At 38.0% G+C, this 25,100-nt stretch overlaps 1 protein-coding gene across 1 annotated transcript in view; it reads right to left on the bottom strand.

Annotated features, from left to right (window-relative positions):
* Positions 1-566: 566 nt before the first annotated feature.
* LOC124113977 (multiple epidermal growth factor-like domains protein 10) overlaps positions 567-25,100 on the bottom strand; it is a 35,372-nt gene continuing 10,838 nt past the window's right edge. The window contains exons 2-8 of the mRNA XM_048399409.1: positions 22,882-23,097; positions 7,079-7,306; positions 6,467-6,613; positions 4,764-4,913; positions 3,045-3,194; positions 1,643-1,792; positions 567-763 (exon numbers count right to left, since the gene is read on the bottom strand). Of these exons, the coding sequence (XP_048255366.1) occupies positions 582-763; positions 1,643-1,792; positions 3,045-3,194; positions 4,764-4,913; positions 6,467-6,613; positions 7,079-7,306; positions 22,882-23,097 (1,223 nt within the window). The 3' untranslated portion in view covers positions 567-581. The remainder of the gene's footprint in view (positions 764-1,642; positions 1,793-3,044; positions 3,195-4,763; positions 4,914-6,466; positions 6,614-7,078; positions 7,307-22,881; positions 23,098-25,100) is intronic.

Here is a 25,100-nt window from a genome sequence, read left to right as displayed (position 1 = left end):
GCATGTTTATCCTGCACTGATTGGTTGGTTTGTTGTTTAACGCCGCACTCAGCAACATTACAGCTATATGACGGCGGTCTGTAAATAATCGAGCCTGGACTAGACAATCCAGTGATTGATATCATGAGCATTGATCCACCCAATTGGGATCGATGACATGCATCAACCAAGTCAGCGAGCCTGACGACCCGATCCCGTTAGTCGCCTTTTACGACAAGCATAGTCACCTTTTACGGCAAGCATGGGTTGCTGAAGACCTATTCTACCCCGGAATCTTTACGGGTCAGTCCTGCACTGAAGTACATCGTTGTGAAAGAATATAAATTACAAATATTGATATTTTGGATAAGCATATCATTAAGAACATGGTGTGATCGGGATTCATTTTACTCTGACGTCGACGTTTTATATTTACTGTACACGGAGATGTCATGCTTCAATGATATTCAAATGACTGTAACATCATTAATTTGAAATTGGTTACTAAAACTATTTTAGATGGCACCATCAGGTGTGTGGCTGTGTGTATGTTCCTTTGTGTACCATTGTTGCATGAATCAGTTGAAGTTATGAACGGACTTTCAAACGGCCAAAAACATGGCATAATCTGACTTACTTCCAGAGCAGTCAACCTCTGTCCAACCCGCATCACATCCATCAAGACACCTTCCTGTGTTCCCGTCACATGTAGAGGAGGGGGGTTTACAATGTCGGGTCATGCAGTCTCGGGCACAGTTTGGGCCATATTTCCCCGAACTGCACGCTGAATCAGGGTGAAGTGAAACTTTTAAAAGCGAAGCAAAACATAATCCATATTTCGACAATCATACTATAAGCAGAGTCCATTGTACGATTTCGACTGTATCAATATATATATAAATTGTCAATGCAAGAGATTCTACTTTTCTTAAGTCATTGTCACATTTACATAATTATATCTACAGTTATAGCTTAACTGTAATTTGCGGTCACTACAATATGTTGAAATCTACAAAGAGAATGTATTTTAAGCTTTGAGCACAACACACAGCTTGGAATTTGGCGCTTTTCTATATACGACTGTGACGTCATATTTTTGCGCCACAGTGGGAATTGGGGATTGTTTCTTGACTGGTTATTTGGGAGATAAACATACTGTCTTTCCAATGTAGAGCCTGGCTACCTGTAGAATTAACCACGCTAAATTTAAACGCAGCATGTTTATCTCCTAAATAACCAGTCTCGAAACAGACTAGAATTTGGCGTATAGGGAGAAACAGCTGTGAAACGCTTATGAATCGACAACTGAAAATCAGTGATGACACCAGGTGTCGCGCAAAAATATGTTGTTATGAATCACTATCAAATATTGATGATTCGCGAACAGCTGAGCGCATCCTGCCCCAAATAGTCCCACAGCGTGGAATATTCCGGCTGGGTTAAAGCATAAATTATAAAAAATACATTATATCCTGACACGAATTAAAAAGTTTGAAAAAAGAATGTCCCTGCAAAATTCGTGATATGATTGATTTCGTATGTGACTTGACTATCACCTGCAAACGGATGGTTTAGACGACAGACATGGATTTCTTACCCAACGTGAAAGAAAACACTCATGAAATGTATTAAGTGAAGACGTTAATCAATACAATGATCATACTTTGGAAGCAGTCATCACCCATGAAACCCCAGGCACAGCCATCGGAACACTTCCCAGTCACGTGATTACAAATGTTAGTTGACGTCGTACTACAGCGACGGCTGCTGCAGCTGTAGTTACATCCTTGTCCATACATCCCATCGACACAGGCTGAAATTAATGGATAGTTAGGTTACTTAACCTATTGTATTAGGCAGTTTGCTTTAGAATACATTTTTTAGCTTTAATCATAGATCGCCAAATCGATGAAAACAAGGACAATGAACCCGTAGAACAAACGAATTCAGTCCATCCAGCTTATTAATCAAGCCTATGTTAAATCTTGTCAACCTTTTCAAAACTTATCCAAAACTTTGCTGATTAAAATTGTGTTGACCAACGTGGCATAGCTGTTACCAATGTATATCAGAAAAAAGTCATACGGACGAAATCCCACATAGAGGATGAATACTAAAGATTAAGAAATAAACATCATATTATGTTGGTTATAATGAGCATTATTAACTTGAATCCAGCACCGTATGATCTGACCTTTCTTACAGCTCTTGTCTGCTGTAAATGTACGAGAACTAATGGTTGGGGACATAAACAACTGACACTCATGTGTGTATAACAAACTCCATAAGAGAAATGTGAAAAAGAAAATATCAGTGAGTGAGTGAGTGAGTGTAATTAACGGCGCAACGGCATTATTTCAGCCATACACCGACCAACACCAAGTTAATATTTGCACAATGGAGTCATTTATGCCAAGTGATAATTAAAAACAATTTATGAAACATATTTGATCAAAACAATATCATGTACACAGTTTAAAAAACATGGGCTATAGGTCACCAGTAACCAAAGCAAGGCCACCTTCTTGGGATCATGGGGATTTAATGTGTCTCTGCATCCTGCACGATATCCCCGAGGATTTACAATGCTAGCCAATATTAAAAAATACTAAGCAATGAGTTGGCTTAAAACACTGGTTGATGATAGTTACATCGATTATGATAGGATTACGTGTCACACAGGGGGACAATAATTTTACCATACTTTAACCTCTTGGACAGAGCCTTCAGTAATGTCAGCTGATGATAGCATCGCATCAAAATTAAAACAACCATTTAATTATTCACATACACATTTAAAATTTATATACAGATTAACTTCTTTCAAGTTGTTGATAATAAGATGCCCGCTGACACGGAAAAGAGATCTTTCAGACTTACGCTTTGATAATGTGATAATTGGAATCCCTTGCGATTGCAAAGTCCACATAGTCATGCAATATATGCTTGACTGTGAACCTGCAAACGGGTTGTTTAGACGACAGACATGGATTTCTTACCCCATATGAAAGAAGACACTTATGAAATGTATTAAGTGAAAACGTTCATCAATACAATAAGCATACATTGTAAGCAGTCATCTCCCATGAAACCCCAGGCACAGCCATCGGAACACTTCCCAGTCACGTGATTACAAATGTTAGATGACGTCGTACTACAGCGACGGCTGCTGCAGCTGTAGTTACATCCTCGTCCATACATCCCATCGACACAGGCTGAAATTAATGGATAGTTAGGTTACTTAACCTATTGTATTAGGCAGTTTGCTTCGGAATACATTTTTTATCTTTAATCAACAACACCCATTTTCATATTCATTATCACAAATTTTTGTAATGCTTTAATATGCTTATTATTACTTTTTATCATTTGGGTCAGTGTTGTTCTACAGAGATAGATCGCCAAATCGATGAAAACAAGGACAATGAACCCGTAGAACAAACGAATTCATAACATCCAGCTTATTAATCAAGCCTATGTTAAATCTTGTCAACCTTTTCAAAACTTATCCAAAACTTTGCTGATTAAAATTGTGTTGACCAACGTGGCATAGCTGTTACCAATGTATATCAGAAAAAAGTCATACGGACGAAATCCCACATAGAGGATGAATACTAAAGATTAAGAAATAAACATCATATTATGTTGGTCATAATGAACATTATTAACTTGAATCCAGCACCGTATGATCTGACCTTTTTTACAGCTCTTGTCTGCCGTAAATGTCCGAGAACTAATGGTTGGGGACATAAACAACTGACACTCATGTGTGTATAACAAACTCCGTAAGAGAAATGTGAAAAAGAAAATATCAGTGAGTGAGTGAGTGAGTGAGTGAAATTAACGGCGTAACGGCATATGTTGGTCATAATGAACATTATTAACTTGAATCCAGCACCGTATGATCTGACCTTTTTTACAGCTCTTGTCTGCTGTAAATGTACGAGAACTAATGGTTGGGGACATAAACAACTGACACTCATGTGTGTATAACAAACTCCATAAGAGAAATGTGAAAAAGAAAATATCAGTGAATGAGTGAGTGAGTGTAATTAATGGCGCAACGGCATTATTTCAGCCATACACCGACCAACACCAAGTTAATATTTTCACAATGGAGTCATTTATGCCAAGTGATAATTAAAAACAATTTATGAAACATATTTGATCAAAACAATATCATGCACACAGTTTCAAAAACACGGGCTATAGGTCACCAGTAACCAAAGCAAGGCCACCTTCTTGGGATCATGGGGATTTAATGTGTCTCTGCATCCTGCACGATATCCCCGAGGATTTACAATGCTAGCCAATATTAAAAAATACTAAGCAATGAGTTGGCTTAAAACACTGGTTGATGATAGTTACATCGATTATGATAGGATTACGTGTCACACAGGGGGACAATGGTTTTACCATACTTTAACCTCTTGGACAGAGCCTTCAGTAATGTCAGCTGATGATAGCATCGCATCAAATTTAAAAACAACCATTTAATTATTCACATACACATTTAAAATTTATTATACAGATTAACTTCTTTCAAGTTGTTGATAATAAGATGCCCGCTGACACGGAAAAGAGATCTTTCAGACTTACGCTTTGATAATGTGATAATTGGAATCCCTTGCGATTGCAAAGTCCACATAGTCATGCAATATATGCTTGACTGTGAACCTGCAAACGGGTTGTTTAGACGACAGACATGAATTTCTTACCCCATATGAATGAAGACACTTATGAAATGTATTAAGTTAAGACGTTCATCAATACAACAAGCATACTTTGTAAGCAGTCATCTCCCATGAAACCCCTGGTACAGCCATCGGAACACTTCCCAGTCACGTGATTACAAATGTTAGTTGACGTCGTACTACAGCGACGGCTGCTGCAGCTGTAGTTACATCCTTGTCCATACATCCCATCAACACAGGCTGAAATTAATGGATAGTTAGGTTACTTAACCCAATGAATTAGACAGTTTGCTTCAGAATACATTTAAAAAAACATTTAATCAACAACACCCATTTTCATATTCATTATCACACATTTTGTGATGCCTTAACATGCTTATTATTACTTATTATTATTTGGGTCAGTGTCGTTTTACATAGATAGATCGCCAAATCGATGAAAACAAGGACAATGAACCCGTAGAACAAACGAGTTGATCAGACAGTGTAGACCCCACTCGTAGTTGAAATTGTCTGTTGTTGAAAAATTGAGATATAAACTGAGCTAATCTGCCCCTCAATCCACATTCATACAAATCTTTTAAAATACCATGTTTACACGTTGTATCTTGTGCCTTCTCTGGATCAAAAAAGGTTGATACAGTATGTTGTTTGTTGACAATGGAATTTTTAACAAGTGATTCTAAACGCACCAAATGGTCAAATGTACTTCTGTTTATTTTCGGAAACCACACTGGATGTCACTCGGGAGGTTATTGCTTTCCAAGTACCAGACTAATCGATTGTTGACAATCCGCTCCATGGTTTTATAACTACAAACACATCTAGTTAATGATATTCGATGGTAAATGGAGGGATCTGTATGATCCCGTCCAGGCTTTGCAATAGGTATAATAATAGCATTGTGCCACGAAGCAGGAACATTCCCGGTTGTCCATATTTCATCAAATATACAAAGTAACGTTTTCAGACATGAATCGGGAAAGTGTTTCAGGAGATGACAGTGAAAGCTGCCGGCTGTCATCTTCTGTCACGGACAATTGTCTTTACACGAGTTCAGTGTTTTGTGCATTGAATCAACAATCTTCATTTGGACAAACATTTTTAATTTGAGCAGATTGGTAGATGGTTGTCTCCGTACACATTCTACAAGGAGAGAGCCAGGGCAAAGCATCGTGACATTTATGACCTCTTCGCAGATACCAATGATACCTTTGCAGATTGCAAATCGGTTCAATTTGACTGGTTCTTTGTCTAAAGCTTCAGTAACCAAGACAAGAAGCCAATAGTCGGTTCGAATGGCTCATCGGATTCAATGTTTCGTCATTTTTAACCATGGAGAGCCATATCAAAGGGAAAGTAATTATGCACCCCTTTTTCCAACCCACCATGGAGTGTCAACAAGAACAGTATTATGCTGCAGCGGATCTCCCAGCTGCAAAGACCGAGGATAAAGGAGCAAATTTGACACGAATTGATAGAATTGGGCCCATTATACCGCCCGTCCAGGCAAAGTATGGTTCTAATGAGCACTATTGTCGGCTATGTCGCCCTAAAACACCAGACTCGCTTCCTCTGCCGACACGGGTCGCAGCCAACGGCAAACAGGCTACCCAATTTAGTGGCCCTTTACCATCAGCAACTAGGTGCTGAGGACACATTTTTTTCTTTCCCTGGTCCAAAAAGGGGAGACAAATTCAGCAATATATTTATTTATTGCTCAAACAGTGCTGATGTAGAAGATATGATATTTGATTTTCGGAAGCACAAAATAATGGCACCATCTTACTTACGTCTGGAACAGTCTATCTCTGTCCACCCATCTTCACACCCACCAGGACACGCTCCTGTGCTTCCGTCACAAGTAGTCGAGGCTGTCTTACAATATCGGGAACTGCAGTCTATGGCACAGTTAGGGCCGTATTTCTCCGAGGTACATGCTGTGGAAGCATACAATTTGTATTGTAAATTACATTATTGCACAAAATGTTACCCAGTTTGGAAAATAAACTGTAAGATTTTGTAGTTGATTTGAGTCATTTGTCTTTTGAAACTAAATGTTTAAATAATTCAAATTGAAACCGTAGTTCGTTATAAGCATATATAGAGCATAAATACAGCAAATGGACGGGAACAAAAAACACTTTTATTCATCTGTTTGTTGTAAACGTGTTCGTGATAAACGTAGTTCACTATAATTACAATTGCAGTTCGCAACAGAGTAGCAGTACAAAACTCAATGGCAGTTCAAGTACAATGACAGTACAGAATACAATAGAAGTGGTCACAGCAAAATGTCAGTGATAATAATAGTGTTGTGAAAACGTGATATTTGCTTACCTATACCTGTAAAGACGTTAATTTAGGGTATGCTGAAAGTGATCTGTCTTGGTGTGTATACTTACTCCACACCTGTACCTCGACAAAGTCCAAGACAGCACCATCTCCATCATTATTAGTCTCCGTGTAGACAGTCAGGTAGCGCCACGTTCCAGGACAGGTCACATTCAGTACGTCAGGGATGTCTGTACCGTCAGGACGTCCAGTAACTGTGTGACACAGACTTCCTTCTTTTGGGTCCGATGAATCCGAAACAGAGGTGTAGAGCTGGACGCCGTTACGACGTTTTTTGTCTGAAAACATATGCACGTGTATTACATAAAATCTTATTGACTGTAGCGAGTATCCTATATTAAATGCCATTACGTGGAAAACTTAAATCATTTGTGTTTTCTGAACCTTCCTTCCATTGGAATGGAACAAAACCTGACATACATGTGCCTATGAAGATATAATGAAACTGAGTAAGATACATTTGAACATATGATATACAAATTTGTATGGTCTTTTTTATTCATTTGTACAATATTTGTTGAAGTTTGGTTCTCCTTGTATATAATGGATAGCGTTTAATCGAAGCATATGTGTAGTGCTTTCTTAATCTTGCTTAATAGTACAATATTTCTAACAAGACGATATTACAATTTATAAATTTAACTAGCGACAAACACTGTTCTACGGTTTTCTAATGTTAATTATATATACGTATTATTCTCTGATTATGTACAAGCTCTAAAAGTATTTACTCGTATTCAGATAATGATGACTCACTGAATACAATCCGCCTCGGCAATGTCGAACCAGTCCAGTTTAGGAACAAACTTTTTCAGTATGGTATTTCCTGAATATTCTCAGAAACACAAACAATTGGCGGTCATTATTTGTATCTTTACGCTCCATCTCGTCCACTTCTGAATGCGATTATTCAGCCCTTGCGTTTATCTGAGTTACATACCTACATTTTAGGGGAACAACTCACTACCTTCTCAAAAGGGTAGCTTCTCCCAATGTACGACGTCATCAAGTTGCAAGAGTATGTTCGAATCTCTTGAAATGACCTCACGATAGAACAATGTTTTAGCGTGAAATAAATCATGCCTTATTCATTTTTTCTTTTGCAATTCATCGCGTAGCTATCCTAAATCAGTACATAAACACGCGAGTATATCCAAGTCTTTACATGTCAGATGAAACTTTGTACATTCATAACTATGTTTTCCACTCATGGTAGGTTATTAATGGTTTTAACCACGTTGTACATGTTTAATAATTAGTTATATGAAATATTCGCAGAACCCATAGATAATAAGAATGTGTTAAACGACCTTGAAGTGAAACCTGCGTAAACAAAACAGTGGGATATTGGATAATATTTCGGAGGACTTGTAATTTCACTTTCAATACTTATTTCTATTAGCTATTTTCATGAAAATTGTTATATACTTTGATGACAGAACTTTGATCAACTGGTCAGTAATTTATTTCACATAAACCCACTGCACTGTTCCGTCAGTTATTCTTCTGAAGTTGTTAATTGAAGTTTCAATATAAATTTAGGTTTAATTTTACCATCATGTTATGTTTTGTTTTAGGCAGTAGTGTTGATTGTAATAGGCAGCAATTTGGTGGAGACGCCATACAATAATGCCTTATACTCCGTCTCTCCGGGTCTCATCCCGTAATGGGATGTCCTCAGATCTTTGTTTAGCGGGAGCGAAAACTCAGATTTGATTTTAATGAGATTGCATAATTACTCTGTTTGGATCTGTACGACATTAAATTAAACCATTTTCCTATACATTGTCATAATGTTTTCAAACAGTTCTACGTACGTTATATGAATATGTGTTCTTTTAAAGCATCGGTCCCATCAAGTCAGATACAATATATTGCTTCCATGTTTATTTTTTCCAAGTGAAAGACATTAAATGTTAGAACTGGGCATGGGTGTATCTTTTTAAAATTCGTTTGTTTTCTGTTTGTGCAATATTCTCTGATAGCATGGTTTGTACACTGGAATGTTTAACCTTGAAAATCAGTGTTAATCTCATCTTAAATTCGTAAAATTCACAAAATGTTCATGTCTCACTAGTTTCACTTACTAGTTACATCATTGATAATTATTGCACTTTTTTTAATACAGATTTTCCCCCCTATTTTACAAATATAATTATACTAAAAAAATTAACTTGTTAGCTCAATATCCCTTTGTACCTTTTCGTTCCATTAATTCAAATACATGGCCTATGCTATCAGTACATCACTCCAGAACATGTTTCACGTACTATGAATTGTATGTTGTGTAATATAAGATTAATCTTATTTTGATAATATTGCGGATCCATAAAGTCTAACCCATAAAAAAAAAAAAAATTCATTTGTTTTGCCATTTTGCTGTCTTGACCCAAACAGTTTCAATTTTTGTCTGACAAATATTTTTTTGTATTTTACGCTTCCAAGTTAATGATGTGTCTCGGGCTCAAAATGACCAAAAACCAACAGGACTCTTTTGTTCCTATATATTTGCTGGATTTACCTGAGCGTAAATGACATAACTTTCTCAATGAACCATAGCCGCAATTGTAACGTCGGATCACCACAACAACCGACCAGTGGATACACGCAAGCCTTGCCACATTCCCAGGTACGATACTTGCTACATGTAACTTTTCTGGGCGTGCGCGGAACCGCATTATGCGGCATGTCGCAGATACATGTATGTTGGCCTAATGAGCAAGACTATTATATGTAAATGGAAACAATTGGATTCCCAGATCAACATCAATCAGTTGTATATAGATATACAGTGCAGTATCGACAGTGTTGAAGACTTTGGCAATTTATAACGTTCTGTGTGTTGTCGTAAAGACAATATAAGTAACAAATAACAACACATTAATTTATTTTCGTGATGTAATTATTCTTCACATGTAAGCTACATACTATAGGACCCATACTTGCCGTAAAAGGCGACTTTGCTTGTCGTAAAATGTGACTAACGGGATCGGGTGGTCGGGCTCGCTGCCTTGGTTGCTGCGTGTCATCGATCCTCATGGTATTGATGACTGGATTGTCTGGTCCAGATTCGATTATTTACAGATCACCGTCATATAGTTGGAATATTACTGAGTGTGGCGTTAAACAACAAACCAACCAACTATAGCCAGTATTTGCATTGTAGGCCAATACATTTCTGAATATCGTGTATAACTTACATGTGTTTATTTGTACAATTGGACAGGGTGATCCATCCAGAAAATATATTTATCATTTCAAGTTTCTTTTCTTGTCACTAGAACCAATTTTGAAATGCATTCTAAATGTAATACCTACTTCATCGACATTTTTAATTACGTCACAGTTTGCATTGGCGGTCAAGCACCATACACATCTTACAATGTACTCTCTTTACACAACTCAACAGGAAATGCGTTAGCAATTTTTCAATCTGAAGTAACACGATATACTGCTTTTCTTATTGGCGTAAGGTCGGTCACATGACCGGGAACTTGACGTTCATAAGAGTATGAGTGAGTGACCATTGTTTTACACCGCTTTTAGCACTATCCAAGCAAAAGCACGGCGGAGGACACAAGAAATAGGCTTCACACATTGTACCCCTGCGGGGAATCGAACCCGGGTCTTCAGAGTGACGAGCGAACGCGTTATCCACTAGGCTAACCCACCGCCCCAATAAGTGTATGAACGACACAATTTGACGTTCTTGCGTTTTTCACGAGACCGAATTATAGAATGATGTAAAATCAGACGGAGGACTAGGTACACATTCCTGGGGAACCCCTGGGAATTCCCTGGCACGAATGCATACAAAAGCGTTGTTTCCGATCATTTAGACCCTTTAATATTGAACTCCGCGTTTAAGCATACATCGAGAAACGTCAGAAGGATTGATCGTTCACCAATATCCTCGCTACGATCCATCATTGTGACTAAAACGAACTATCGTAGTATCGACTCGATCCGTGTATGGACAGTGACTGCCTACAGTCATCTATAAACTTCCCTTAGTATCTGTTTGACACATCTTCATAATCACATCTTTCAATGATCTGCACGTTGATTCATCCACATGAAACCACCACAGGTTCAGCTTGGGAGATCACTCCCGTAAAGTTTATCGCCATTTTGACGTCTTGTTTTTTTATGTACATGTATTACGACGAGCTGTCATTGGTACTGACTTACTGAGGTAGTTCTTAGCAGACCTTTCTCATCCAATGATGATATTATTATTATTGTTGTAAACAAACTACAGCATATGTTCCTGTAGAACAAGTTGAGAATACATACTCTCTCATCACCTTGTTTTAGGAACTATTTTATTCCGCGATACTGCTGGTCGTTGTATTGGCTGTCAGCGTAAACAAAGTCACACGAACTAAATACAATTTATTTTTTTTATTGTGTATAGATCTGAACCTTTATCCTTCGAGGTGAATACAGTCAGGCCCTTGCTCTGTGTAGGTTCATGATCCAATAAACACACACAAAGTGACCGTCAATTCTTATATACAGCCCCAGCGTGTATCATTTTAAGATAACGGTGTGTTTGCCATGTGAACTTGTGGATAGGATAAGCTTAGAAGGGACTTTTTGTATGTTTAATTCACCCAAGGAAGGAATGAGTGAATCATAACGTTACCATCACTAATGAGATGTCCAGGGTCTATGCTGTATTTACGGTTATACGGAGCAATAGAATCACGTGAATTAATAAACTGTTTAAGACAATTGTTCCAAAATTTAACAAATATCACGAATGGACAGTCCGCCGTGTTTTTTTTTTGCAAACTGTTTGACTTAAATTGTCCAAGGAAACATCTTTTTTCAAAACTCAACCCGTCAACTCCAGAGAATAATGAGTCTCGATTATCTGCTGAAACATTCAATCGGGCGTAAGAGGCAAAATAGCGAAGAACATTATATGATTGTATTAATGAAAATCAGTGATGACACCATGTTCGCGAGATGGATATGCGTGTCGTGCTTTACCAATCACACAATTTGCAATACAATGTAAATCTTTATTTGTTGCCGAACGCCTCTCACGGCAATATCCCTGTATTTGATAGTAAATGAAAAATGTTACTAAATGTCTACATTTTTTTACTGAGGAATTTATGCATGATATATTAAAAAGAAAAAAATTAGTTTTGGTTTGCTTGTTTAATTTTTAAAGTCACATTTTCATTTACACAACCGTAAGACCTTTTATGAATTTAAATCATTTCCGTAACATGTTAAACCCAGAATAAGTAACTATATCCAAAGTTGTGCTTCGGAATTGAACAATGCATTTTTGTACAATTAGTAAGGTTTACACAAGTGTCTTAAACTCTAGACTTACAAACTGGGCTAATATAAGAAGTAAATTACCCAAGACACAAGCAGGCTTAAGACAGGGATATTCTCCTGCTGACCACATATTCACGTTGAATGCAATTGTTAACAAATGTTTATCGAAAAGAAAAGGGAAATTATACGTTGCTTTTGTGGATTTTAAAAAAGCGTTTGATTCAGTAAATCATCTTAAACTATGGGAGTGTCTGCACGATGTAGGCTTGGGTGGAAAGATGATGAGAGCACTTAAAGGGGCACTGATCTAACGCAATTCCCCGGGACTGGTTGTTGCCTTTGTTATTGTTTTTTCCCAGTGAATACCCGGATGTATAGCAGAAATCTAGACTAGTTCGCGACCTCTGCTGCGCCATTCGTAAGCGCATTTGTCACTTTTATGGGTAGTAATAAGGGCGTAAGGTCACATTGATCAACAAAATGAAATACAGTTTTCGAGATAATAAGGAAATGTAGGTATCTTTGTGAGTAGCATCGGTAATGGTGACGAAGTTTTGATAAGTCACTTGGTTGGTAATTTTGCGATTTTCGTTTACACTATTTTGACTTGCAACACAAAGTATATATTTCACCTGAGCATATGCTTTTTTATAGTGTGTATATTTTTTTACTGTCAAATGTGTAACAAATTTATTAAACGTCTAAATATTCAGTTATTTTACAAAGTGACTGAAAAACATTTCCATCTGCATTATTATGACAACGAATTCCAAACATTTTGATGTTTAATGTCATCACCAAGAGACTGAAAATGTAACGTTGAAAAGTACATTTCTAAGTTGTTTGGCTTTTAATCCTACATAATAATCTGTTGTGATGTTTGTAGGCCCTTTTGATCGTCTTGATCAATCTGGACAGATTTTTTAGTCAAAATGACTGAAATATTTACACATTTTATAAATTGCCTGAGAGAATCACATTTTACAAATTGACGGTAATATATACACGCTTACAAAGGAAAAGACCTGTGACAACAACGTCTATCGCGCATTGAAGAATTTCCCAACCAAGACGTAAAGAAACAAGAACGAATCGGTTCAAATGAAGGAAAACAAAATGCAGATATCATAATTACAACCTACCAAATTTATGTGTATAAGTTTTAGACAGCTTCCTTGTTCGAGGAATGTATCCGTGAATATCCACACAAAGGAACAATATCCCACTCGTCTGCAGCTGTACAAAGAAACTTATTCGATGTCACGTGTCTCAGTAACAATCAAATATTTTAAAAGATATATATCGTTTCGGGATATTATAACCCGTGTTCGTTTCTCAACTGATCGCTTGGATTGTTTCAGGTGTTTTACATAGGTGTCAAGTCTCAATGGTCGGCTGAGAAAGCCCACGTGACAACTATTTTCATAGCGTCCACGGTTCCTAAAAATTCCATTGAGTGATAGATAACAATGATCAATCAATCAACGTATTATCAGTTAACCCTTTGAACAAAGTATGTTGTTTTTACATCGGCACTTCGCGCCATGATATGAGTGTATTCCCTTTGTTTTAGTAAACCTAGACATGTAAACACTCACTCTTGACATATCCACTGTGCAAGATAACAGTGATTAATCAATCAACGTATTTTCTGTTAATCCTTTGATGTCTAGGAACGATCCGTTGATTTACAAAAAAAAGTAAATCAAGTGATCATTCATCTCTTGCTGGGCTGCCACGTGCATATTACATAACACACATTTCACCTCACTTCAAACCTGGATTTAGATTGAATAATTACCCCAGACACAATAAATGCCAAATGGGAACCTTTTTCAGGTAATATAAGTGGTGCTACCACTAATTGTACCTGTAATAAATTCATTAACTGAATGACGACAAATACACGAGTGTAGGGTTATACGAGAAAACGTGGATGACAACAAGGGAGTAGTAATCGTATTATCGACGCAAGCCGAAATCTGAAAATGCTTTCACTGCATGGATACTGTTTTTAGTATTAAACTATAACCATCTGGGGTATTTCCAAATGACGACGTCCGATGAGCTCCCTTGTTCTTTTTGTCTGTTTGTTTAGGCTGAAGAAATGAATTAACATGCGCCCTTTGTCGAAATCTTTATAGATCACAGTTAACCAATCAGTGTTAAAAAAAGCGTACCACAAATATTGCCTCCAGCCTTGAAGTTTATTTAGCTGTCCTTGCAGACGGTACCCCAGTCTCTGGTCACGCTCAGTTGCGTTGCGTATCATCCGGGTACTCACGGGGGAAAAACAATAACAAAGGCAACAACCAGTCCGTTAGATCAGTGCCCCTTTAAGGGAATCTATGCCTCCGTGAAAGCGTGTGTGAGATGTAATGATAACATTTATACAGAATATTTTGATTGTCCTAACGGAGTTAAACAAGGCCGTATATTAAGCCCTCTATTATTTTCCTTTTTCATCAATGAACTGTCAAATGATGTTTCATCACATGGGAAACACGGCGTACAATTATTTCCTGACTTGTTTGAAATATTATTATTATTGTTTGCCGATGATGTTTTTCTTGTCTCTGACACAGTAACTGGTTTACAGAACCAACTTAATATTCTTGATAACTTTGCAGATTCACATGGATTAACGGTTAATTTAGATAAAACGAGTGTTGTTGTATTTAGACGAGGAGGGCGGTTATCTGTTCATGAGAAATGGTTCTATAAAGGCAAACGTATTTCAACCGCCAACTCCTATAGATATCTAGGGTTTGTATTCTCATATACATCAAAGATGAACCAATGTGTTTCAGATCTAGCATCAAGGGGTAAACGAGCTTTAATGGAAATATTTCGCAATCTACGGAAGATTGGTTTTGTTGACACTTCAGTTTTCTTTAAAATATTTGATACTCAGATTCTTTTATATGGTGCGGAAATATGGGGCGTAGACAGATTTGAAAAAATAGAACAAGTGCATATTATGGCTTGTAAGAAGTTTCTTAACGTTGGTTTGCAAACCCCAAATGCTATTGTGTATGGGGAATGCGGTCGGTACCCACTACATGTAAATGCTATGTGTCGTTCTGTAAAGTATTGGCTAAAACTGATTGAAATGGACGAAGATAGGATACCAAGAAAATCTTAAAATATGCTTGTATATAACGACAAGTGCGGTCGTCATAACTATGCTTCTTCTATTCGTTCCATATTATTTTCTCACGGATTCGGAGTAGTTTGGCTCAGTCAAGCTGTTGGCGACAAACCATCATTCATGAATATTTTTAAAAACGTTTTGATAAATATGTTCTACCAATCATGGAATAGTACTATCAAGGCTAGTTCTAGGTACATTCTGTATAAAGAATTTAAAAGTCTCCTGGAACCAGAAAAATACCTTTCCATTATTACTGAAATAAAATATCTAAATGTTTTCATAAGGCTTAGAGCCGGGCTATTAAGACTTAAGGTAAACGAAGGTAGATGGGCTGATATTGACTAACGTTTACGACTCTGCCCCATATGTGAAACAAGTATAGAGAATGAATATCATTTTACTTTAGAATGTGAATATTACAACGATATTAGACATCTGTATTTACCAACAACATTTTGCCATAATCCAAATATGCATAAATTTAAAACGCTACTGTCATCTTCGTGTAAACAATTACTTGGAAAACTATGTAAATACCTGTACAGCTATGAAAGAAGACGTAATTATGAAAAGCCTGTTAACCTGTAAATTTGTACCTGACATTACCTTTTTTCATGTACCACACTATTTCAAATGTATGTATTGTATATGGGCCAGTGGCCTTGGTACAAATAAAGACTTCTTCATATCTTGCTTACTTCATTTCCTATAGTTTGTTCCTGAGATATTGTAAAACAGAAACGGGTGACTCTGTCTCGTGGTAGATTAGAACAGAAGGAACTATAAAATAGAAGATTCGAGTGGACAGTGGTTAGTACATAGGTAGAGAGGGGGCAGGCGGGAATGGGGGGTTGTAATACAGACTTCATAAATGTAATGTAACGCATTCCCATTTACTGTTGAATTTCAGGCTGATTTCGAAATTAATAATGTATTTTGTAATTTTAGAAAAATACCAAAATATAATTGTAAGATGCGTCACAGGTAAATCAGTACAAATGTATTGCTTTATAATAAGAAAGATATGGTTTCCGTTTAGTATCACTCTTGCCATACAGCTTGGAATGGAGACTGCCATCATAATGAATTTTTATTCACAAATCTAGATATAACACTGCGTCTTCAACAGTGTTTGGGTCGTTATAGGCACAAGCTACATTTATATGTGACTTTTAACTACAGTAATCAACTGTTTCTATTGATATTGCCCACGTCGCCAAGCTATTGAAGACCCGTGAAGATACAGGTTAGAATATGTCTTCAGCAACCCATACTTGCCGTAAGAGGCGACTAACATGATCGGTTGGTCAGGCTTGCTGACTTTGCTGATGCATGTCATGGTATCCCACTATTCATTCTGTCTGACATTACAATAAGAATTAGAAACATACTGCTTCACAAGTGGCCAGCCAGTCCTTGTTTTAGCCCCTTTATGCCGAACGCCAGACAGGGTTACAACAAGTACCATCTTTTAACGCCTTTTGGTTATCGGTGAAGACATGCGCACGGAGTGGTTCGGCATTGTTATCTTGCAGTTCAAATTTTCTGCCAATAATTCTAGCTTATTGAACAACGGCAGGATGCAAAATGTCATCATAATATGACTGGCCAGTCAAAAGTCTATTCACAGTAACCAAATGAGTTCGCCGGTCATGTGTCATGTCACCCAGCGCAAATTTGATTTGAATCTAGCATGTTGTGCAATTAATGTAATAAGACGACCTTATAGGTTTCGTGTTTTAGGCCTGCGGTCTCATTCAACGTCGAACGTTTGACGATACTTGTCCCACAGTCGAGAAATTACACATTTATATTTGCCAGACATTCGGCCAACTTGGGATATTGACATCACCACCTCTGGCGTTACAACAATTCTCCATTTTATCTATTCATTGAAATACTGTCTCGGAAACATATTTAAGCGTGTGAGCTTCAATTTCAAAAGTGATTGTGAGTTCCCCAATGGGCACCAATTTCTTTGCTTCTGTGTGAACATCCTCCACGTGCTGTTCATGCATCATGTGAAATTTCATTGTGAATGGATGTTGCGTTCAGATCAACGCCACGGTATTGTAAATCTACATCTCAACGATGGCTCCATTGAATCTTCCTGGTTATGACAACTGGAAGCCAGGACTGCATTATCACTGATTGGTAACTGACAATGGACAATGGGCAAACGGGAGGCCGGGGTAAATAAGCACTGATAGGTACAAGAATAGAAGTAGCAAAAGGAAGCCACCGACAAATTGGCACCGATAAAGATCAAAGCAAAAAGTCCCAAGCACTTGGCAGATAGGTCACGGTCACGGTTCATGGCGGGGTGGTGTCTCCTGATGCCAATGGCTCCTTTTAGTTTTCTTTGTCGCCCGTTGTTGTTGTTGGTAGACAGGACTATCAGCGCTAATTACTGTGTTCTATTGACTAATGCTAATCACATAGCAGCGCCAATTATCTGGTGGCTTCCCTTGTTAAGTTTCCACCTTTTGTTATCTTATTATTGTTGTCCTTACATGTACATATATATGCTCTCTGCCTCACGGCATTCATTTACCTGATGAAGTAGTAAGCATATGCCCTGAAACGTTGTGTTCTTCATAATAATGAGTGAGTTTGGTTTTACTCCGCTTTTATCAATACTCCAGCAATATCACCAGGTATGAGTTTCACACATTGTCGGGAATCGAACCCGGGTCTTCGGCGTGACGAACGAACGTTTTAACCACTAGGCCACCCAACCGCCCGTTCCTCATAATAAAGAAGTTTACATCCATAAATTCTCTTTCTTATTACTGTCATAGCGACTGATTTACGACTACAAATGTCTGAAGTACATTTGATTGCAAAGGCTAATTACCCTGTAGCCATGACATGAATATATCTCCGTAACTTAATTGTCATTATTTATAAGACACTAATCCCCGTTGTTAATCCTCACCAACATTTCATTGTATTTTGACTGTCAGTCAGCCTGGACTACCATATCACTTCCCTTTAACTACTGCTTTTTATAGTATGGCATTTATTGCCCTAATTGATCATCCCATGAACTGTGTTGGTTAATCACGCCCACATGTCCAATGTCCAAAGCTACGTCGTTGTATCTTTGTCTGCCCATTGTTGTTCATTACTATATATGTGCTACCATTACACAGTTACTACAACTCCAGTCAGCCCTGGACGGAGTAGACCAATGGTACAATAAATGGGGATTCACCCTTTCAAGTGAAAAAACTGTTGGAGTTCTATTCAAACGCCGGGGGAAAGATGCTATGATACCCCGTGTCTCCATAAAAGGCAAACATATCAAATTCGAAAAATCTGCAATATTTCTTGGGGTGATCCTTGACCAACACCTCACTTGGCGCAAGCATATAGAATATGTCGAAAACAGATGTCAAAAAGTCCTGAACGTATTACGGGCAATTTCAGGCACATCTTGGGCCACATCGAGGGACACTCAGCTGGACCTCTACAAAGCTCTTATCAGATCAAAAATTGACTATGGTTGTGAGGCTTTTCATTCAGCATCAAATACCCTCTTGAGGCGCCTAGACAGAATACAATACAAAGCCTTAATGCTAGTCACAGGCGCAGCGACAGACACCTCACTAGAAGCACTACAAGTAGAAACGGGAGAACGCCCATTGAAACTAAGAAGAGAGCAGGCAATATTATCGTTCTGGGGACGAACATCAAACCCTTTGGTTAAAAAGATATGGCAAGACAAAAACACTCGAGATGAAGCCCTAACTCGAAAAAATCCCTCACTAAAGCCATCTGGGATATTACTACGTGAACTCATTCGAAGTCACAATTGCGATGACATTCAGCCTCCAGAAAGTCACTACAAAGGGTTACACCCTCCCTGGACTTTAAAAACTCCCAAAGTTGACACTGCTTTAACATCAGAAGTCACTAAAAGAGAAAACCCAACCCTACTACGATCAGCAGCTATCACTAAAATTCAAACTACCTGGGACAGCTGGGCCCATATATACACTGATGGATCCAAGAATCCTATCAACAACACTGTTGGTTACGGGATCATTATCCACAGCTCCAAACCCCAAGCACATTCAGTTCGCTTGCCTGATGGTCAGTCAGTATTCACGGCTGAATTGGAGGCAATTCATCATGCACTCAAACTCATACCGGAACTCCCGGAAGTATTCTCTACATTATAGATAAGGCAGTACGGCGTGGGCTTACGACAACGTGATATACAAGTGTATATATGCGTAATAAATATAATAAGTCGATTGCGCCACACCAGCTATTTTGTATCAACTGTGATGTTTTCTTAACCTGGCTTCCAAAATGAAACAGTCAGTACCGTAATAAGCCTTATTATATGTATACTAACGGGGGAAAATAACAGTGCTTCACATAAAGCTCAGTAGAAATAAATATGTTATGAAATTTAATAATGGGTCATGATAAATGTTCATTATGACATCTCCACGTCTTTTAGGTCGTGATTCCACGCCTAGCTTGGTGTAGATAGCATCTTATGTTCAGAGGCTGGGGTGGTATACTGTTCACAGATAAGTTCAGGTTTCATATGGACAGCTCTGATGGTCCCGCAGGGGTCTACAGTCGTCCAGGGGAACATTTTAGTGACGTCTGCTTACTCAACGTTGTCAGTTTAGGAGGTAGGAGTGTAATGGTTTGGGCTGGCATCGTAACTCATTGGAGAACACATAGCGTACGCTAACGACATCGTTGGAGATCATGTTCCACCTTTTGTCTCATCACCGATTTTCGGTCCTCCATTCATATACTTTTCACCGCTATTTAGCCTTTTAGGACCTGTTACCATGTGATTTGACTGCGTTTTACTTTTTGTGGTTCGTATAGTTTGTCTTTTCCTAATTTAATTTCAGTGCCATATCAATCTTGTCTTTTCCTAGTAAACTTCCGTTCACGAAAGAACGTCCTTGATGGTCATTGGCGCCGAAATTCATATTACACATTTGCATTCCGCACTTATCCAGACATGGCTGCTCAACTGTGGTATATGTTTTCCCTGATCCCTGGCTCCCGGTATCATTCTCAACTCCCTGGGGAGTATGCAACCCATACTGCCTTCAGGTGCAGACGGTTTTTACACCCTCCCCACACATTGGGTACCCATTTCCTGCTGTGTGAACAGAGACACATTTAAACTAAGTCACTTGCCCATGGTGATACAACACGTTTTGTCACATGTTATTGTATGTATCTGGTCAACTAGCAATGGATGATTGGGTTCCTTTGAGTGCAAGGGGTAACTGTACTGTACACTAGGGGTGACAAAACCGTAAAGACATGTAAGCCTAGGCTGAATGGTTTAACAACATGGCCACTAGCAGGATACAACCTCATGATCATCACCTGGCGCCTACTAGATTTTAGATCGCTCGCCCACTGCGCCCAATGGAATCTGTTTCGACGGATACTCTAGAATAAGTTTTTATCTGGCGTTTTATGGTTACAAGGCATTCTGATATGTAAATGCAAATTATCAAGGGGGTTATCATGAATTAACAAGAATTTAGTTTTCAACCATTGCCTTGGCAGAGATTGGTATGTCATCTAAAATTCGACAAAAGCTACCAACATAGATTTACAGTTTACTAGACGGATGGCGATATAATATATATGTTGACAAAGTCGACAATTACAGTCGTTGACAGAATACGATACGTGAATTGTTACCATTTTTACTGTTGCTGTTAGCCTGTACTATTACTGACCCAGATGTACACACAACTGCTATATTTTACCGTACACATTTATCAACTGCGGCACTATTTAAAATTGGCTTTGGTGATTATCAGTTGAAAACATGTCCGATTTTAATACTGTTTACGTTATGTATCCTCTCGAGTGGCGCGATCCGTTTTATATTTTACAATTCAACGTTGTCACTTCTTCTCGTCTCTCTTGATTCAGATATTAAGTTTTAGGTTGTAATGATGTGTTAAACATTAGTATCTGGACCCGGTTGTATCAAACGTTAACGATACATTAACTTGTCATTAAATCTCCATTAATAAATGTGCAATTACATGCTGCTGTATCAAACTTTTAAAGACGCCATCCGTATATAAACGGGTCATTAATCATACTGTCACTGAACCAAACTTGATGAGTTGATAAAATGCATCCCTGGGTCCAGTCAGAGAACTTTATGTTTTGCACTGAAATGCTACAAAATACATAAAATACATCACAACACGAACGTCAGAAGTAATGCATTCGGTAATTATGACTTATCAAGCTTTCGAGTCAAGGGAACTGCTAGAACTTGTATCACTTGGTACAGGACAGGAAGAAGAAGGTGCTTGGTTGCAAGAACGGAATTGTGGTAAAATATATGGCAATACCTTACTCTAATTACAAGTTAATGGAAATTTTAGTCTTACAGTGACACACGATTATGACCATTGATAACTCATAACTAATGAAACATTTAGAATTAATGGAACTAGTAGGGATTAATGAAAACATTAGTTAATGAATATTTGGTACAACCGGGTCCTGTGGTTTAACCTAGGAAAGCCCACTGAAGCTGAAGCCCAGCCAAACTTACACAACCGCTTATGTCAAATTGACTTCATGTTTACAGCTGCGTGGTCAAATAGAACGAGTTGACAATATTTAGCACAACATGGACAAACTGGTTGCAGATGCTGTACAGATATATCACTGCCTTTAAAGAACGTTGTGGCAGTGCCATTGTGAATGACGCTTGTGCAGATTATTCGGATAAAACAACATCAAAACTCCAGTTCAAAATTTTCATGGTGCCCTTTTTCTTTCTTAAACTGAGACACTTTCAAGATATCCATAGCCTTAATTATAATTATCAGGCCATATTATCTTTTCACGTAAAATTAGTACTTAATGATATAACAAAGCTAGAATATCAATCAATAAAAAGTTAATTAAGTACTGGATATTATCATTTCAGTACTATTATAATGACAAACGCTCACCACTCGGGTTTAAGGTGAACTTATGTTATATACTGTGGTTTCTTTAAGTTAGTATATTGATAGCAATGCTTCCATTTTCGTGTATTGTACACGCGAGTTTCATGTATATATTATAACAACATCAACGTATACTATGACGGTCACAGTTGGCTGGTTGTTTAACGCCACCCTCAGCAATAGTCCAGCTATATGACAGCGGTCTGTAAATAATCAAGTCTGGACCAGACAATTCAGTGATTAATGTCATGAACATCGATCGACGAAAATGGGATCAATGACATACATCAACCAAGTCTGCGAGCCTGATCACCCGATCCCGATAGTCGCCTTTTACGACGGTCACAGTAAGAATCCTGGTAAGGTGCAGTGAAAGCAGCATATAAATCATGCTTTAACATGAGTATAATGCACTTACAGTCTATCCTGAAGTAGATTTTAACCTGTGCTGACTGTACTTGTGTCTGTAGATCCACCTTCCACCAGGCTGTAGATTCACCAACCTTGGTGTGGACTGAGAACGTCTCGCTGCTTGCAGTAGTCACTCCATCTACAGCATTACCAGCAGGCTGTGAAGGTTGGCGTGTTGTACTCGTCCATGCTGTTTTGTTCAGGGCGACATTTTGTCTCTCACCTGTAGTATAACCGATATGTTTTTAAAATATATGCATACATATGCGTCCGTGTTTTCTTGGCCCTCCAAGAAGAATGGCGTCAAATCCCACGTGACCTCACCAGACGACTGACTTTTTCTGTGCGTCGAAGAGTTTTTGCGTGTATTGAGGCATTTGGTGGTCACACACGCTACTAATGACTTGTTTTTGAACGTGAGCGATTGTTTATGTACTCTGCCTATTGTCCATGATTCTGAAAGCTCGAGTTTTGTACCACACCCAACTTTGGGGGGCTCTTACGTCATTCTCGGTCGCGGTATGATTGTCATTTTCAGTGTTGATTATGTTGATATATTGATCTTCTCAATACACTTCACTTCAAGCATGTATGTTTTGTTGTTTTTGAGCAAGAGTGATTTCAAACTCTGGTAAAGTTTCTTTTGGACGTCAGTTTATATTATTTACATATACAAACCATATATTTGGGTGTGTTGGAGTTGCTTAAAACATTTATTCAGCGTGATGACTGTAAGTGCATTTGACACTGAATGTAACACGAATTGCTAAGGTTTGACTTCATCTCTATACAAACTTAGGATACTCGACTATACTTTTTGTGAAATATAGTGTATCCAAATCATTTGTTTGAGTCCGTAAATTAAATAAGCCGCACGGCTGATGTGGACAAACATGTTTCAATATGCCCTCCTGCGTAAAAAAAGTACAATCTGATTCCCATGTTCATAAAGTACTATATTCAAACTATATTGTTTGCATATTAATTTGATAATTACTAATACCGTGAAGGATTCTCGTTCATCGCTCTGTGTTTAAACTACCCACTACAAATGATAACAGGATAAGGGTGGATCGGTCGATATCATGTGCCAAATAGTACACAATAATGAAAAAAAAGGAAAAATTCGTTAAGATGACCTTGGCTTGAGGCAGTTATGTCTTGTATGGATCTTTGAATGTTCATGACGGAAACCAAACTTGACTGAGGGTGAAATGATTATAGTAAACATTTAAAAAGTCGCCAATGTACTGTGTCAGTTTCATGAAAGGTGATCCCTCTTCTGTGATGTATTCTTCTAGCTTTATGTGAATACAAAACAGAAAGACAATTTTATGTAATGGAGATGCACGTGCATTTGTCGTTGTGAACGAATCATTCAAAAGATAAAGTGAAACTTGTTAATGATGACTTTTGTTTTGAAGAAGCAGATTATCCGATTTTTTATTTAAAGACGTTGGATACAATACACGCAAGTTTACCGTGACGAATTACCTCCCCTTCTACAAATTCCATGGTATTGTTTTGATATCTCAATAACTACTCTAGCGTATGGACAGATTAGATAGAAACTCGATGATTTGTTCTTTCGGGTTTGTCATCTTCTGATGACTCTTGTTATCATATCGTAAACATTGTATATCTTGCATTTGTTAAATTTCTTGTGTTTTTCACAAGTGTTGAAGCATACATTCATCAGGAGATGTATGTCAGCATGATATTTGAATGGGGATGGTCGGGTAGCCAAGTGGTTAAAGTGTTTACTCGTCACGCCGAAGACCCGGGTTCGATTCCCAACATGGGTACAATGTGTGAAGCCCATTTCTGGTGTCCCCCGCTGTGATATTGCTTGGATATTGCTAAAAGCTGCGTAAAACCCTACTCACTCATTCTGATATTTGAATGCTAAAATGTTTTTCTTTTTGCAAAGAAAAGGTGATTACTTCAAGCAATAAAATGACTAGTTTTTGCAAGTACAAATTGATTTGTAAATCCTCTGTAAAGTTTTCATAATCTGCTAAAGTATTAATCCATGACAGTTCTGGTACTGGAAAACATCGGATGGTAATTGTCGGTAAGCAACGACATGTCCGTATATGATTGTGGAAACCTGCAACATGTACCTTCGCTATCCTTTCAAACATGAGCTGATAAGTAATAAAAAATAACTGTTCCAATGCATCTCTGAATGTTCAGTGGGAAAACAGTGTATAGGGTTTCATTCAC

Source organism: Haliotis rufescens, unplaced genomic scaffold (assembly GCF_023055435.1).
Source record: "Haliotis rufescens isolate VD_foot unplaced genomic scaffold, xgHalRufe1.0.p SCAF_2, whole genome shotgun sequence".
Taxonomy (NCBI): Eukaryota; Metazoa; Mollusca; class Gastropoda; order Lepetellida; family Haliotidae; genus Haliotis; species Haliotis rufescens.
The sequence above is the reverse complement of the archived record's forward strand: the minus strand, read 5'-3'. Positions and strand labels throughout refer to the sequence as shown.